We start from the raw sequence: 15889 nt of genomic DNA on the forward strand, positions 1-15889 counted from the left end.
GACCGCTTGGTCAACCAAATTTCATCGTCGCTGTCACGACTCACTGTTAATCCCGGACCTAGTGCTCCGCGGATGAGTGGTGGAGGCTTTGCACCAAGAGGGCCCGCGCAAAGCTTGTGCGATTCGTGCAATCGACACGGCCATATCGCTAGGGACTGTCCGGCAAAAAACGACGGGGTACCTCGTCGAGGACAATGGCGCCCTTAAAAGGTTTTTTTTTGTCTGAAAGTCGTCCAGCCCTGCCTCTTATCAAGGTCTGGGTAGAAAACGTTGGGGAAGTTACGGCACTCGTCGACTCGGGGGCTAGCGTTAGTGCGGTACGGCTAAGCGTCGTGCGGAAATTTATGGACCCTCATCGGAAGGCCACGAAAACTAAACTGAGAGGCGTCGACAACAAGCTAGTGCGAGTAGAGGGAGCACTACCGTTGAACGTTAAGTGGAAGTACAACTTTGTCAAACTGAAGTCCGTCACCGTACTAAGGACCGCTCCATTTGCGTTAATCTTGGGTGTGGACTGGATAGTGGAAAGTAAAACCAGCATTCTAGTAAGGGAAGAGAGAATTGAATTAGTCAGGGAAGGGTTAGTTGAGGAGGAAAATAAGGGTGTAGTGGCACAGGAAAGTAGGGAGTTAGATCTAGTAAGGGGGGAGATTAACGTAACGGGGAAAGGTGTAAGGGGGGAGGAAATAGGGTTAATTGAGAGAAATTTAAATAAAGGGTACAGGGAAATCGACGAGGGCGAAGGAAAGAGCGTAGAGGAAGTTTTGACGTAGGAGAAAAAGAGAGGGCGATGGGCGGAAGAGGTGCACATAATTAACGAGGAAAGCAGCAGGGAGGAAACATTTTTGGAGGAAGAGGGGAGTAATGAAGAAGATTTTGACGTAAGCGACGGTCTGATAGAGTCTTTCGCGGAGGAATCGCCTTCAAAACGACGTGGATGGATGCCAGTTAAGGCAGATGGACACCAGGTAGTTCCGCCCAACTCGCTAGTCTTTGTGAAGGGAAGATTGTCGTCAGATGTCTCTGGTACGGCTTTCGTCAAGTTTAATTATTGTTCGAAGCCGGGGAAGGAGTGGGTGATACGTCTGCGCCATACAGGGTTTCATCATTCGAACGTCAGATTATTGCGGGAAAGGTTGAAGAGATGTTAGAAGACGGTGTTGTCGAAGAATCTTTTAGCCCGTGGAGTTCGCCCGTCGTTTTAGTTCGTAAAGCAAAATCTGGTGACTATCGTTTTTGTATTGATTTTAGACGTCTAAATGCGGTAACGAAACGTGATGTTTATCCGTTACCTCGCATCGACGATGTTTTGGACAGGCTAGCAGGTGCGCAATTTTTTTCTTGCTTGGATTTGGCCAGTGGATATTGGCAGGTGCCTGTAGCGTTGGAAGATCGGGAGAAGACAGCGTTTGTCACTCCAGACGGTCTTTATCAGTTTACACGTCTGCCGTTCGGGTTGAGCAATGCCCCGGCGACGTTCCAACGTTTAATGGATAGGGTTTTGGCTGGCTTAAAATGGCATATGTGTCTTGTTTACTTAGACGACATCTTACTGTTTGGCCGATCTTTTGACGAGCACTTGGCACGCCTAGAGTTGGTGTTAACTGCTCTAGAGCGAGCAAATTTGACTCTGAACATTGACAAATGCGTTTTCGGCGCCACCAAGGTGTCCCACCTAGGACACGTAATCGATGCGGATGGCATTCACCCGGAAGGCGAGAAAGTGCGCGCTTTTACTTCCATGCCTGTTACAAATTTAAAATCACTACGAGGTTTTCTTGGACTTGCGTCGTACTATCGGTGTTTTGTCCCTGATTTTGCGTCATTGGCTCACCCTTTGCACGCTCTCCTCAAAAAGAATGCTGTTTGGCGGTGGACGGAACGTCACGAAGGCGCAAAGAGCAGTATTGTTGAGCGTCTTACGACTGCTCCTGTTCTGGCTCATTTCGATGATGCTCTGGACGTAACCATTCAGACTTCCGCAAGTCAAACTAGTCTTGGAGCAGTGTTGACGCAAGATGCTGGTGAAGGACATCGACCTGTGACTTTCATCAGCAGAAGGCTGTCGGACACCGAAACACGATATCACGCCAATGAGTTGGAATGTTTGGCGGTGGTGTGGGCACTCAAGAAATTACGTACCTACGTTTATGGGAGACATTTTTTTGTTAAGGCGGATAGTTCACCCGTCAAGTGGATGATGGGGAAAAGGGATTTAAAGGGGAAGTTTGCGAGGTGGGTGCTTGATTTACAAGAGTTTACCTTCACGATAGAGCATGTGAAAGGTACTGATAATATTGTTGCGGACACACTGTCCAGGAACCCTGCCGACGGCATTGTTTCCCGGCCACATGCCAACCATGCCACAGCCAAACATCAGCCTTTACGTCTCAGATGTTTGCCGAATGGGTAACGCGCTGTCATATTAAACACATTTTGGCCATTGCAGAGCATCCGGAGACCAATGGATTAGTGGGACGAGTTAATCGTACATTAACCCTTGCATTATGCGCCTTCGTCAACGCCGAACATACGGACTGGGACTTACATTTAGCAGCCGCAACGTACGCTATTAATACTGCCCGCCAAGCCACAACCGAGATAACGCCGTTTGAATTAGTGAATGGTCGTCCATCAGTCCTGGCCATAAAGAATCTTTTTCCTTGACCAAAGAACGAACAAGAACCACATGCCACTTATTTGTCATGCGTTTCGGAATTGAGGTCGTCAGCTCGTTTGCGCATTGTGGAAAAACAGCGGAAAAGCAAGGAAAGAACAGATCGAGTTCGGAAGCCGGAACCCGAGCTTCTCCATGGTGACCTTGTTCTAGCTCGACGGAAGCCTAGAAAGAAGAATTCCACCAAAAAATTTCTTCCTAAATTTATGGGGCCATTCCAGGTAGTGCGGAAGCTATCACAAACAACCTACCTAGCCGAAGATCTGCCCGCGCAATGGAAGAAATCATCGTATAGGCGTTTTAACGTCCACGTCTGCCAGATTCGTCGCTTCCATGGTCGGTCGGATGTGGAGTGGGACGCTTCGGAAAATGTGGCAGTCGACGAGTCTTCATCTTCGTCTTCTTCGAGCGACGCATCTCCGTTCGAGTCGGAAGAGCTGCCGCAAGAAAACAGGCCAACAACATCTACTAGAGCTGGGAGACGGACAAAAAGGCCTGCGTGGATGAAAGACTACCACACATAACACGTACACGCTCTTCTTTCTCTATCGTGTTTTTTTTTGTGGGGGGGGGGGAGTTATTGGTTTTATTACAGTGTTTTTTTTTTCTTTTTTTCTTTCTTTTTTTTTTTTGGGGGGGGTGATGATGTCATTTGATGTTTTGTTTTTCTTCTGTTTTGATAAATCGTTGTTTGTTTTCTTTTTTTTTCTCTTTCTTCTTTTTGCTGGGGATGTTATTTGTTATTTATTATTTTTTTTTTGCTTTCGTGAATCGCCGTCATTTGGGTGTAAAGAGTAAAGAGGGGTCAATTTGGGTGTAAAGAGCCGTGAGCCTCAGGGAGAATTTTTTTTTTTCTTTCATTCTCTCGTACTTTTTTTCTCTTCTCCAGTAGTCGGTAGTGTTTTCCCTTTTTGTTTTCTTTTTCTTTTATCTTCCTCTCTCCTGGGCCATTTCGAAGTTCCAGAAAACCCTCTCTGTGTTTTATTTGTATTTTTCACGAGGAACTTCGAGTCAGGAAGGGCCGAATGTTACGAGCAACCCTATATCCTATCATGTACCCCCATCTAGTGTCCCGATTCCACCTCCCCTTGTTAGATGGCAGACCGAAAGGTATGCGACGGGTCGTCTGCTGTCAATCATGTAAGGCAGTTAGTTACCTCGCCGTCTACCAAGTGGTCCTTAGAAGGAGCTCCGCATATTGCTGGTTTCCCTTCGCATAACCCCTAAGTGAATTGTGTTGTACCCCAATTGTGTAGTAAATATACTTGTCCCGTATATCCATCGGATTATTTCATCTTCATCTTCCCCGCTATTCGCCCCATCATCCACTGCTTCTCACGGTCTGGGTCCGACGCCGGCAACATCCGTAACACTTGACCGGTTCTCTTGCTTGCGGGTTTTCCTATAATCCAGACTATGTGCCTTTTCAGCTTAAGTGCTTTGTGCCTCGAATTGGGATAACTGAGACTTGGACGACTTACAAGCTCTTGCAATTTCAGTCGCTTTTTCAGAGTTAGGTCTTTCTCGAACAACAACTTCTCACGGACCTTACCGTCTGCCACACCAAGCACTACCTGATCATTTAAGATTACCGAGGCAGCGTCTCCATACTTGCAGTTTTTTATTAAAGCTTGCAGGTCAACCAGACAAATATCGAACGATTCTCCTTGCTGTTGTTGACGACGCAAAAATTTTAAGCGCTTGTAGTCGTAAAATCGGAATCACCAGCAACAAAAATATTATAATGATTTCATGTTTTGACGAAAATTAAGCATCAAACGATAAATGCAAAGTTTCGTCTTTTTCACACACACCCTCCCCTTTCTAAAAACAAAAGGTTTTAATAGTTATTTACGAGGAAAATAAACGTTCAAAATTGACAAATTTTTCGTCAACCGATAGCTCTTTTCAACAGCTATCTATTTCTATGAAATTTTGTTAAATTTTCAGAAAAGGAAAAAGGTTAAGCGTAATATATTTTTTTCTTTTCATCAGTTGCGTCCATTACAACCTTAGATCGAAAACAACAAAAACACATTTTGCCTTTAAGATTTTTTCCATTTGAAAATGTTGATAACAGTTACCCAAAAAGGGATAGCCCTTACCAAGGGCTATCGATTGCCATTAAATCAGCGAATATCGTAATTAATTTTGCTAATAAATAATTAAAAAATTGTTTCTCTTATAATCGTTTATTTCAATTACCATAACTATTATACATATATATAATAGTAATATATATATATAATTGTATGTACGTAAAAATTTTATATAAAATTGTAATACATATTACTGTTTATATTTTATATATCATCATAGTATTGTAAATATATTATTTCATTGGAAAAATTTATATCAACCGACTGCATATTATTGGCTTCGACAAAATTTAAAAGGCATGCGCTACACGCATTTTTGTTTAACTGGTTTAACTTTAACGGTTTAACCACTAAAGCAACCAAATCAAAGCCCTAGTGGCGACAACACACACATTTTCCGTAAAGAAAACTGTAGGCGCGATTATGTACTAAGTAGTACATATTGCCTTGCGACCAGCCTGTGGTTGGTGGGATAGTGTTTACCCCATGCGGGAAAAATCGACGGTTTGCGATCTGGAAGAACCGCACCGAAATCTAAAATGACCCGACAAATCGCCAAAAATCTTCCCGATTTATGCGGGGCCGACCGCTAAATGACATTTGGCAACTGAGCAAACAAGCATTAGAAAGGCGACATTTAATAACGATTCTTTTCAAGAGGCTAATCTGGCAAGCGTTAATATTTTCTTGGATTTCAACCTGAAGCATGTTACGACGTTCCCTGCTTCAGCTGTAACAGTAGCTTCTAATTGTGTTTCAGTGTAGTTTCCACTTTTTTCAACACATTTTGGCGCGACTTTTGTTTAAATGGAGAGCGTTGTGAAAGCTGTCGGCCTACCTGTAAATTTCTCGGAAGAAGTTGAGGATGACACAGACAAAAAAATAGAAGAAAAAAGTTCTTCCACCAAGTTCGAAAACAGTCGGAAACGACGGTACAGCTCAGACGAAGAATATAGAAGCCGAGAAAGGTAAATGTAGAAAATTTCTTTCCAGTAATCAGTTAATAAACTTATTTTATAAAATTATTTTAGGAAAGATCATTATGAGATTGGATCCCGTTATTGGGCAGATGAAGGGACCAGATCTCACCGCACCAATATTTTGAGAGAACAAGATCATCATTCAAGGAAAAAGAAAGATCACCAAAAAAATTGTAATCCAAATCCCATGAATGAAGAAGGTGTGAAAGAGCAGAAGAAAGAGAAAGAGGTGGATCCGATTATGACACGAACTGGGGGAGCCTACATTCCTCCGGCCAGATTGAGAATGATGCAAGCACAAATAACAGACAAATCCAGCTTAGCTTTCCAGCGTTTATCTTGGGAAGCTCTAAAAAAATCCATTCATGGATTGATTAACAAAGTTAATGTGTCAAATATCTGTTTGATTGTTACATCATTGTTCAAGGAAAACATAATACGGGGACGTGGCCTCCTAACCAGGTCTATTATTCAAGCCCAAGCAGCATCACCAACTTTTACACATGTTTATGCTGCACTAGCTGCAGTAATCAACACTAAGGTACAGTTTTATAGAGTCCATATCAGAGCTAACTAAATGCTAAGTATTCAATGTTCTAGTTTCCCAATATTGGTGAACTGCTATTGACTCGCCTCATTCTTCAGTTCCGTCGTGGATTTCGTCGTAATGACAAGCAGATCTGTATGAGTTCGACAAGATTCATAGCACATCTTGTGAACCAACAAGTGGTAATACCTTTTTGCAAGATTTTTTAAAAATATTTTATTTGTTCTTTTTCCCCTTTCTTTTATCCTATCTATTTATTTTGTTTATTTTTCCAGGCCCATGAACTTTTGGCGCTAGAGATTTTAACTCTTTTACTAGAAAATGCGACAGACGATTCAGTTGAAGTAGCTGTTGGTTTTTTGAAAGAATGTGGACAGAAGTTGGGTGAAGTGTCTCCAAGAGGATTAACTGCCGTCTTTGATCGCCTTCGTCATGTTTTACATGAAGCTGATTTAGACAAGCGTGTTAAGTACATGATTGAAGTAATGTTTCAAGTACGGAAAGATGGTTTCAAGGACAATCCTGCGATTGTGGCGGAATTGGACCAAGTGGAAGAAGAAGATCAGTTCACTCATCTGATGTCAATTGAAGAAGAAAAGCTTGACCCTCAGGAGATGTTAAGTAATATTATCAATTTCATGACTAATTCAAATAGTATAATAATCTATTGTTAATTAATTGCTGTACTTCACTGTTATTCTGCAAATTGTGCTATCCATCCATTCACATCATGTTACAGTAGTTTAGTAACCTCGATGTAACATCTACTGTTGTAGCATAGTTTTAAATAGTCCTTTACTGTTTTGTTTTCACACTATGTTTAATTTCTATTTTAGATGTTTTCAAGCATGATCCAGAGTATGAAGCCAATGAAGAAAAGTATCAAGCTGTTAAAATAGAAATCATAGGTGACGATTCTGGCGAGATCGATGGTTCTGATGAAGATAACGAAGAATCGAGTGAAGAAAGTGCGTCTGAGGAAGAAGCCAAAGGTAAAGAAACAAATATTTGTGTCATGTTGACTTGGTGTTTTCCGTTCTGTTTCTGTCTTGTTTTCAGAGGGTGACATAGTTGACGAAACGGAGACCAATTTGATAGCTCTTCGTCGAACGATTTATCTCACTATCCAGAGTAGTTTAGACCACAACGAATGTGCTCATAAAATGATGAAAATGCAAATGAAGCCAGGACAGGAAATTGAGTTATGCCACATGATTTTGGATTGCTGCACGCAACAGAGGACGTACGAGAAATTCTTTGGACTTCTAGCGCAAGTATTACATCATAAATTTGTTAGAAAAGGTTTTGGAATGTAATGTTTTTCTCGTTTCTTAAGAGGTTTTGCCAGATTGATAAAGCTTACATTCCACCATTTGAACAAATTTTCCATGATACATACGATACAATTCATCGGTTGGATACTAACAAGTTACGAAATGTGGCTAAAATGTTTGCTCATTTACTTTTCACGGATGCAATCAGCTGGCAAGTTATGACTAATGTTCGACTGACGGAAAAAGATACTTCAAGTTCTTCAAGAATATTTCTTAAAATTTTGTTTCAAGAACTGGCAGAGTACATGGGTTTGAGCAACCTGATTCTTCGACTTAAAGATCCGTAATTGCATTATTTCTTCCATTTTTATTATTATTTTTATTTTACATTAAGAAACTCAGTTCCTAAATCAAAATTCGTCTTTTTAGAACTTTGCAAACACATTTTGAAGGCATTTTCCCCCGTGATGATCCCCGGAACACTCGATTCGCCATAAATTACTTCACTTCAATTGGATTGGGAGGCTTGACGTAAGTTTAGCTTACATATTTTAAAAAGTTGAGACCAAAAATAAAGGTTTGCGTATCATGCAGAGACGAGCTTCGTGAACATCTTCGAACGCACCCTAAACCGCCACCGGTCACAGTTCCTGCGCCGGTATCTACACTGTCAGCTGCGGCCGCACAGTTATTGTTGGAGTCATCCGATTCCGATTCAAGTTCATCTTCTTCCTCCTCGTCATCATCGTCGTCATCATCATCATCAACTTCATCGTCCTCCTCGAGTGATGGAAAAGGCAGAAACAAAGGTTCGCGGAAGAAACTGCGTTCTTCAAATAATAAGTCGAAATCGGAAAGTCGATCAGTCCGAAAACTAAGCCCCGAAGAGATCCGGACTAGAGATCAGCCATCCGATCACCATCAAGGTGATCGAAACAGGAGCAATCGACACTTCAATGAAAAAGAATCTAAAAGTAGTTCGCGCCGATAAGGTGAAAGTGCTGAGTGCTTTATGTTCATGTTGCAATGAAATATACTTCTTTTACCTCCCGTCATGAATTTCTACAGATAATTGAAAATCGACATTTTAATGTTACCACTTTAATACCATACATTCTGGAAGACAAAAGAGGAAAATATTAAACACAAAAAGAACTTTGTTGTGAATGCAACACGTCAGCAAAAAGAAAAGGTGCAGTAAGAGTAAATTTTGCGTTTTGAATTTGCTCACTTATAAGTACTAATTTCGTTTTGGACTGAATTTGTTTATAATGTTCTATCATTCATACTTAACGAGAACATTCATACTTAGCGGGAAAAATTTTATTTGCATAAGCCTGATTATTTAATTTTATTATTATGCCCGCTAGCTCAGGTCTCTTAGCAGGAGAAGGTCTTCGTATTTTCACATAGAAAACCTTGAAATGTATTAACCATAGTACAACCGCAAGCGATATGGGATGTATCATCGTTATTCGATAGGGGATGAAGTTCTCGTTTTCCTTTTTTTTTGTCCAAATTTAGTTTTCATTTTTCAGGTGTATGTGATGCGCTCTATTATCACGGCTTACCTAACAATTAGACACTGTGCAGGAACTTCAACTACAATGCTAAACACAATACACTTGTAAAGTACCGGCCATTCAGTTGGTTTCACAGTTTTATTTTATCGAGGATTTTATTATTTTTTTTATAACTTGGGTCAAGTATTTAGAATATACTGTACTAAATGACACGGCCACGGATAATTCCAAACGTACAGTACGTCTTGTGTGCATTCGTAATATAGCTAATACTGGAAGAAGAAATCGAATTTCGAATAAGGGACGGATTAATTTATATTATACCCGTGAATAAATGGCAAACCAGTAGGCACTTTGGATTGGTAAACAACATACTCATGACCAAAGAAATGCAAAAGAGTCATTTCTTCTTCAAACACGCGTTCATAAAAAAACTTCCAAGATGCGATCAAGTATGCAACAGAGCACAATGGATTACATAAAATAATTTGTGTACCGATGGACCAATAAAACCATCCTACATAACTCGGATGACGGCACAGGCTGTAGATGCCTCCAGTGACAAGTTGGTGATGTTCTTCACGCTGGGTCCTGATAAGATGATCAAAATTATGGAAGGCGGTCAGCATGGCAGTCTTCCTTACAATTTCTCCTCCAATACAAAGAAACAGACCAATTCCGCTTATCCAATAATTCTTCTTTAAACCTTAGAATTTTTTAAAATTAATGGTAACATAAAAAATCATGGCAACAAAGATCTATTCTCACCTGGGAAAAGCCACAATTCAGTCCAATATTCAACCCAAGAAACTAAGGCTGCTATACCATATGCTTTACTGTGGTTAAGCAAAAAACTTTCAGGTGTTAGGTTTTGGGGCCTTATTACTGATGTCACAACAAATTCAGAAAAGTGGAAAAAAGACATAATTGAAATGTACCTGTAAAAAAGTAGGTATTTACATTTTAAATGCCAACCAATGGTGCAAAACGTTACATTACGAAAAAAAATAAAAAGCAGAGAAAATCTTATCAGAACTTACCATCCTAATGAATGATAGTTTGTACTACAACAAGATGTAACTGTAATTCCCAATGCTTGGCCTATCCCAAGTAGTATGGATCTCCAAACAATCTGCAATAAAAGAATTAAATTCATTAAGATGTTTACCTGAACATTTCGAGTTTTAAATTCAAATACTTCAAAAATTTGTCCTTGACAACAAATTCGTGATGACAGACAACTGATTATTAACAGGACACATGAAATGAGTATGGCATAATGAAGTCCAATAGTAGGTTTTTCTTCATGAGCAATTTCCGGTGAATGCAAATGAAGCGCGACGAAAACAGTGATGATGAGATTAAGAAGGAAAGCAACCACAAAACTAAAGCACCCTATTTTCCCATGAATATGCATGACTTGTATAGTTGATATATAATAAATATCTTTGACAGAGGCTAATTATGACTAGTCTTCAACAAGAAACGGATGTTACTGACTTCATGGCGGAGAAAGCGCTCAATTTACTGTTAGAATTATACCCACAAAATTTACAAATAACAATCCTAGCATACAAGAGTAAGAAACATATTCCACAAGAAAATTATTCACGTCTACTAAAATCATGACAGCGTCGTTACTCCATTTTTTTCGGAAAATCCTGCGAGATTGCCAAACGAGCTTAGAAGTAATGTCTAGCAGACGAAGTATGGCAGGCTTCAGCTAGGGCTGGGCTCCGATCGTTTTTTATCGGGGCAAAACGCGGTTAATCGGGAAAAAAATCGTCAAACCATAGATAAAGACTACTGGTTCGTTATGTCCATAAGAGAAATAACATGGGCTGCTGACGCAAAAATTTTGGGTACCCTTCCTACGATTTTTTGGATCCTTACTCTGCTTGCAGTGCCATCAAGTGGAGGTTTTTATCACTACTGATGGTGTAAATAGCTTTCCACCAACCGCCATTGTTCGTGGCAGTTTGTGGCGTCCTGAAGCTAGATTTGGCTTGAAAATGGCGTTCCCTAAAGAAAATAAGAATAGGATAGGTTTGTACAGTTTGATCTATGGAGTGATCGTTATAATGTTGAGAGACCAAAGTAAATAATAATTGAATTTAAAGGTTACGATATGAAGGGCAGCTTTAGTAAATGGAAAAACGGAAAACAAGAACTTGAAAGTGCCGTGTAACCATAATTTGAAGAAAATTGAGTCAAAAAATCAAGAGCCTGAAGAAAAGCGAGGACCAATTGACATCGTTTCTCTTAAAAAGTAACTCTTCTGAAGGTCTTTTCATTTCTAGCTTGTTAACCAATATTCCAACTTGGGATGTTTCTATAGTTCAAGATCTCGATAGTGCAAAGTTGGTTTGGACCACAATAGTCCTACCCAAAAAATTTACACCAGGAACCATGCTTCCAATTCTGAAAGAACTGCAAGATCGTCTAGCAGCTAAGCTGTCATAATTCACAGGTATGTGTTAATCTTTATATTTAAGGAAGACCAGCCAGCCAACTTATATCATCTATTTTCAGGAAGAAAATGAAACCCTAACTAGAACAGAAGTTAAATAAATTGAAGAAGAAAAAATTAAAAGGGAAAAATAAGAAGGTAGCCGGTGAAATAGGACTGAAACCAAATAGGACTGGAGAAATAGGACTGAAAATTTTCAGTCCTATTTCTACCGGAGAAATAGGACTGGGAGAAATAGGACTGACTTTTAAATACTTTTAGGACAGTCCTATTTCTCCACGCCATCGGTCCTATTTCTCCTTGGCCTCAGTCCTATTTCTCCTTAGAAATAGTCCTATTTCTTTTGTTTTGTTCCAATAGGAACGATATGCCTCCAATCCGGTAGGCAACATATTGCGTCAGAGCGTCGGCTTATATCCATTTCCCTTTGCAAAAAACCGATGGTGTTAACGCGTTACTTAAATGGTTCACCAAACATTTATCTCTTATCATATTTTAATTTAAATTGCAGAGTACCCTGAAACATACTATGTCTAATATAGTTCATTTAGTAAAATACTACAACGGCTACACCAGAAATATTTATTACATTTTTCTTACTTTTTAGTGCATAAAATGTTTTCCAGTTGAGTGCAACTGGGAAAGTTAATTACCCTAATAAATTGAGACAAAATTAATAAACAATTCTGTTTTAGTTTTAATTGTATTTTATTCAATGAACTGTATTAAATACAACATATTCCATGTGCACCAGCGATTATAATTAAAATATGATAAGAGATAAATGTTTGGTGAACCATTTAAGTAACGCGTTAACACCATCGGTTTTTTGCAAAGGGAAATGGATATAAGCCGACGCTCTGACGAAATATGTTGCCTACCGGATTGGAGGCATATCGTTCCTATTGGAACAAAATAAAAGAAATAGGACTATTTCTAAGGAGAAATATGACTGAGGCCAAGGAGAAATAGGACTGAGGCCAAGGAGAAATAGGACCGATGGCGTGGAGAAATAGGACTGTCCTAAAAGTATTTAAAAGTCAGTCCTATTTCTCCCAGTCCTATTTCTCCGGTAGAAATAGGACTGAAAATTTTCAGTCCTATTTCTCCAGTCCTATTTGGTTTCAGTCCTATTTCACCGCCAATCAATAAGAAAAATGACTTCCAAAATTGTGAAACTTTCAAAAACCACCAAGGCAGCATCTGTGTCAGCAACCTCTGATCATACAGAGTTTCTCAAATCAGAAATTTCTAAGCCAAGAATAACAAGTACACTGCCAAAGCCAATTTTTAACAGTGAAGGCTGCCTGGTTTGCAGCAAATTTGGTTTTGGAGAACTAATTACTCCTTTACCCATTCTGAAAAAGACCTCTTTCGATCCAAAAGCAGCAATGATTAAAATAAAACAAACGTCAAAGAAAAAGTGAAAATCTTGGAAGGCAAAGGTGAAGTTGAGAAGGCAAGAAGCATTGAAGGGAAACAGGCATGGGAAGGTTCTCTGCAAAGAGCTGAAGGTGTTAGGGTAAACTTTCAATTTGACAAAAAAAAATTTAAGATCTTCGAAAATGTTAACCTTTCTGTGTTACAATAGGTAAATGACGATGTGAATTGCTTGCTAAAAAATTTTAAAAACGCGATAAAACCAAATCACAAAGTAAAAATAAGTGGACCAATGCATTGAAGAACAGAAAAGGAGAAAAGCTAACATTAAGAAACATGAAAAGAAAGAACCCAAACTAATGAAATAAGGCCAATTTATCGTATTAATGAGCGATACTGACTCTTGGATGAGTTAACTCGTGTTCTATTATGTCCAAAACGTGTTATAGTTTTGTATTAAAATACACTGGCATGCTTTCCATGTTCGTGGAAAATTTTAAGTAACAAATCTTTGATTCATTTAAAAAGTTTTAATGGCTTAATCATAAACATTAACCACAGACACATCACATTAATCAACTTAACATTAATCACAGACTCAAAAATAAAGGTCTTTCATGGTGGAAAATAATTAAAATTGATTTTTCATTATTAGTAACTTTGTTAGCATCAAGACATAAGATTTTAATATTATTCCTATAAACATTATTTATCAAATGTTAATAATAATGAACTAGCCTACATGTAAACATATACTAGTTTTCAACATCCGCCAAAAGTCCCTCAACCATATTTCTATTGGCGTTCATGCATGTAGTTCTTTCCTTTGTCCGCGAGAGGCACTGTAACTAGAGTAAGCATTTGGCTTTTTCTGCGTCAGTAGGAATAGGGCTAAAAGCATAGTACACCACGAACCAGTCGTCTTTATCTATGGTCAAACGGTCGGTTCGGTTTAGCCATTTTCGACTGCGGTTTGGTTTTCGGTTTGGAACTGGGCATAACCGGTTTGAACCGCCATTTAAAATCTCTTTTGAAATTTCACGGAAAATTTCAAATCAACCAATCATCACTAACTGTTGTGAGCATAATGCGGTCTACAACTTGTTATAAATCAAATTTCCGATCAGACTTACCGTGATCGCGATTGAAAATTGGTCGATTTTTCCGCCATCTAGCGACAAGACTGTTTCCGATTTATTGCCCTGTGCAAACCGTATATCCGCGGTGCAAGCCATGTAAAACTACGGGAACAAACCATCAAACCGCGGTTCCAACTGTCAGAAAACAAAGGGCAAACCGAACCGCACCGGTTTGTCCTTTAAAAAAAAAAACGCGCGGTTCGGCCAAAATCGTGCCTGATCGTCGCGGGGCCGAGCCCCAGCTTCAGCAATCTAAAATCATAGACAAAGACCACGTCATTTATCTCTAGCACAATTAGAATTAACTTTCGGGATCGTTACACGATCCCTCTAGTAATTAACAATTCAAACTATTAACTTCATGATTTTTAACCAGACAACATTTAAAATAACTTTTGCAGCGCTGCATTGCATACAGTACCTACACAAAGTTTCCGGACAGCCGAGAGCGGCTTATGGAAAAACCAGTTTTTGTAAAATTCGCAGAAAATACAATAATCGTCTGATGTAGATGATTATTGGAATGAAATTGTTCGCAAAAAAAACTTTTATATAGGGTTTTTTTTTGCGAATTTTTAATTCACGGGCAGGGCCGTTTAAAATTGGGGGATAAAGTTTCCGGACAGTCGAGAGGGCCAGTAGTGAATGGGGCTACTTTGGCTCTCATGTACGCGACGATAAATGGGGCTACGAGGGCGTTATAGGGCTTAAAAAAAAGAGCATCACTTAAACTATAATCTAATATGAGATTTTGCATATCATGCCATATGCAAAATCACTCTAATTTTGAGTTAGAAACGGCAAATTTTTATTCCAAGAGAATTTGCGCTATCTTCCCAGCCCGCATAGTTGCCGATTTTCCTATTCATCTACATAATAAATCGGGCTTTCCTACTTATTTACTTTTTAAATTGGAGCGGAAAATATTCAAGGCCGCTACGGTGGCAACAGTAGCCGCTATAGGCTCAAAAAAATATTTTCCGCTCCGATTTATTATGTAGATGAATAGGAAAATCGGCAACTATGCGGGCTGGGAAGATAGCGCAAATTCTCTTGGAATAAAAATTTGCCGTTTCTAACTCAAAATTAGAGTGATTTTGCATATGGCATGATATGCAAAATCTCATATTAGATTATAGTTTAAGTGATGCTCTTTTTTTTAAGCCCTATAACGCCCTCGTAGCCCCATTTATCGTCGCGTACATGAGAGCCAAAGTAGCCCCATTCACTACTGGCCCTCTTGACTGTCCGGAAACTTTATCCCCCAATTTTAAACGGCCCTGCCCGTGAATTAAAAATTCGCAAAAAAAAACCCTATATAAAAGTTTTTTTTGCAAACAATTTCATTCCAATAATCATCTACATCAGACGATTATTGTATTTTCTGCGAATTTTACAAAAACCGGTTTTTCCATAAGCCGCTCTCGGCTGTCCGGAAACTTTGTGTAGGTACTGTATATAAATATTGAATATTAATGTTAAAAACTTCCCTTCTCTATGGATGGCGTTTTGTAGTACCAAATTTTATGATTTGGAAAGAATTGAGCAACCAATGTTTTGACGATTTACAGGAGGGACATTGACTTTTATTAAATTTTAGGGCGTCTTCTTCAAATTCATACGGAAATAACATAACGCTAATAGAAAACATATGGAATGAATGTAAAAGTAAGAAATTCGAATGTTATGTGTAGGTTAATCATTTAATACCACCAAACATTGTTATTCGCATCAAGCAACTGAAAATCAGAAAGCATTTGTTAGGGTATCTTGGTGTTACAAAGGGTGCCGTACGAATCC

At 39.2% G+C, this 15889-nt stretch overlaps 2 protein-coding genes and 1 long non-coding RNA gene across 3 annotated transcripts; 2 read left to right on the plus strand and 1 right to left on the minus strand.

The window, feature by feature from the left end:
• Positions 1 to 5483: 5483 nt before the first annotated feature.
• Positions 5484 to 8628, plus strand: LOC130701876 (pre-mRNA-splicing factor CWC22 homolog). Its single transcript, XM_057523667.2, has 9 exons — positions 5484 to 5744; positions 5808 to 6297; positions 6357 to 6485; positions 6579 to 6924; positions 7140 to 7295; positions 7363 to 7577; positions 7640 to 7920; positions 8007 to 8108; positions 8172 to 8628. Exons 1-9 carry the CDS (start codon positions 5584 to 5586, stop codon positions 8566 to 8568), a joined length of 2277 nt encoding a protein of 758 aa, XP_057379650.1. The 5' UTR covers positions 5484 to 5583; the 3' UTR covers positions 8569 to 8628.
• Positions 8629 to 9390: 762 nt separating this feature from the next.
• LOC130701877 (protein-S-isoprenylcysteine O-methyltransferase-like) lies at positions 9391 to 10735 on the minus strand. The gene is made up of 4 exons (XM_057523668.2): positions 10299 to 10735; positions 10141 to 10232; positions 9869 to 10038; positions 9391 to 9806 (listed from the first exon to the last, which is right to left on the minus strand). Exons 1-4 carry the CDS (start codon positions 10515 to 10517, stop codon positions 9409 to 9411), a joined length of 879 nt encoding a protein of 292 aa, XP_057379651.1. The 5' UTR covers positions 10518 to 10735; the 3' UTR covers positions 9391 to 9408.
• Positions 10736 to 11042: 307 nt separating this feature from the next.
• Positions 11043 to 13434, plus strand: LOC130701878 (uncharacterized). Its single transcript, XR_009004201.1, has 5 exons — positions 11043 to 11146; positions 11221 to 11369; positions 11439 to 11570; positions 11633 to 13092; positions 13162 to 13434. It is a non-coding gene; the product is annotated as an uncharacterized LOC130701878 (long non-coding RNA).
• Positions 13435 to 15889: the final 2455 nt, after the last annotated feature.

The sequence above is a fragment of the Daphnia carinata genome, chromosome 7, assembly GCF_022539665.2.
Source record: "Daphnia carinata strain CSIRO-1 chromosome 7, CSIRO_AGI_Dcar_HiC_V3, whole genome shotgun sequence".
In the NCBI taxonomy this organism is placed as follows: Eukaryota; Metazoa; Arthropoda; class Branchiopoda; order Diplostraca; family Daphniidae; genus Daphnia; species Daphnia carinata.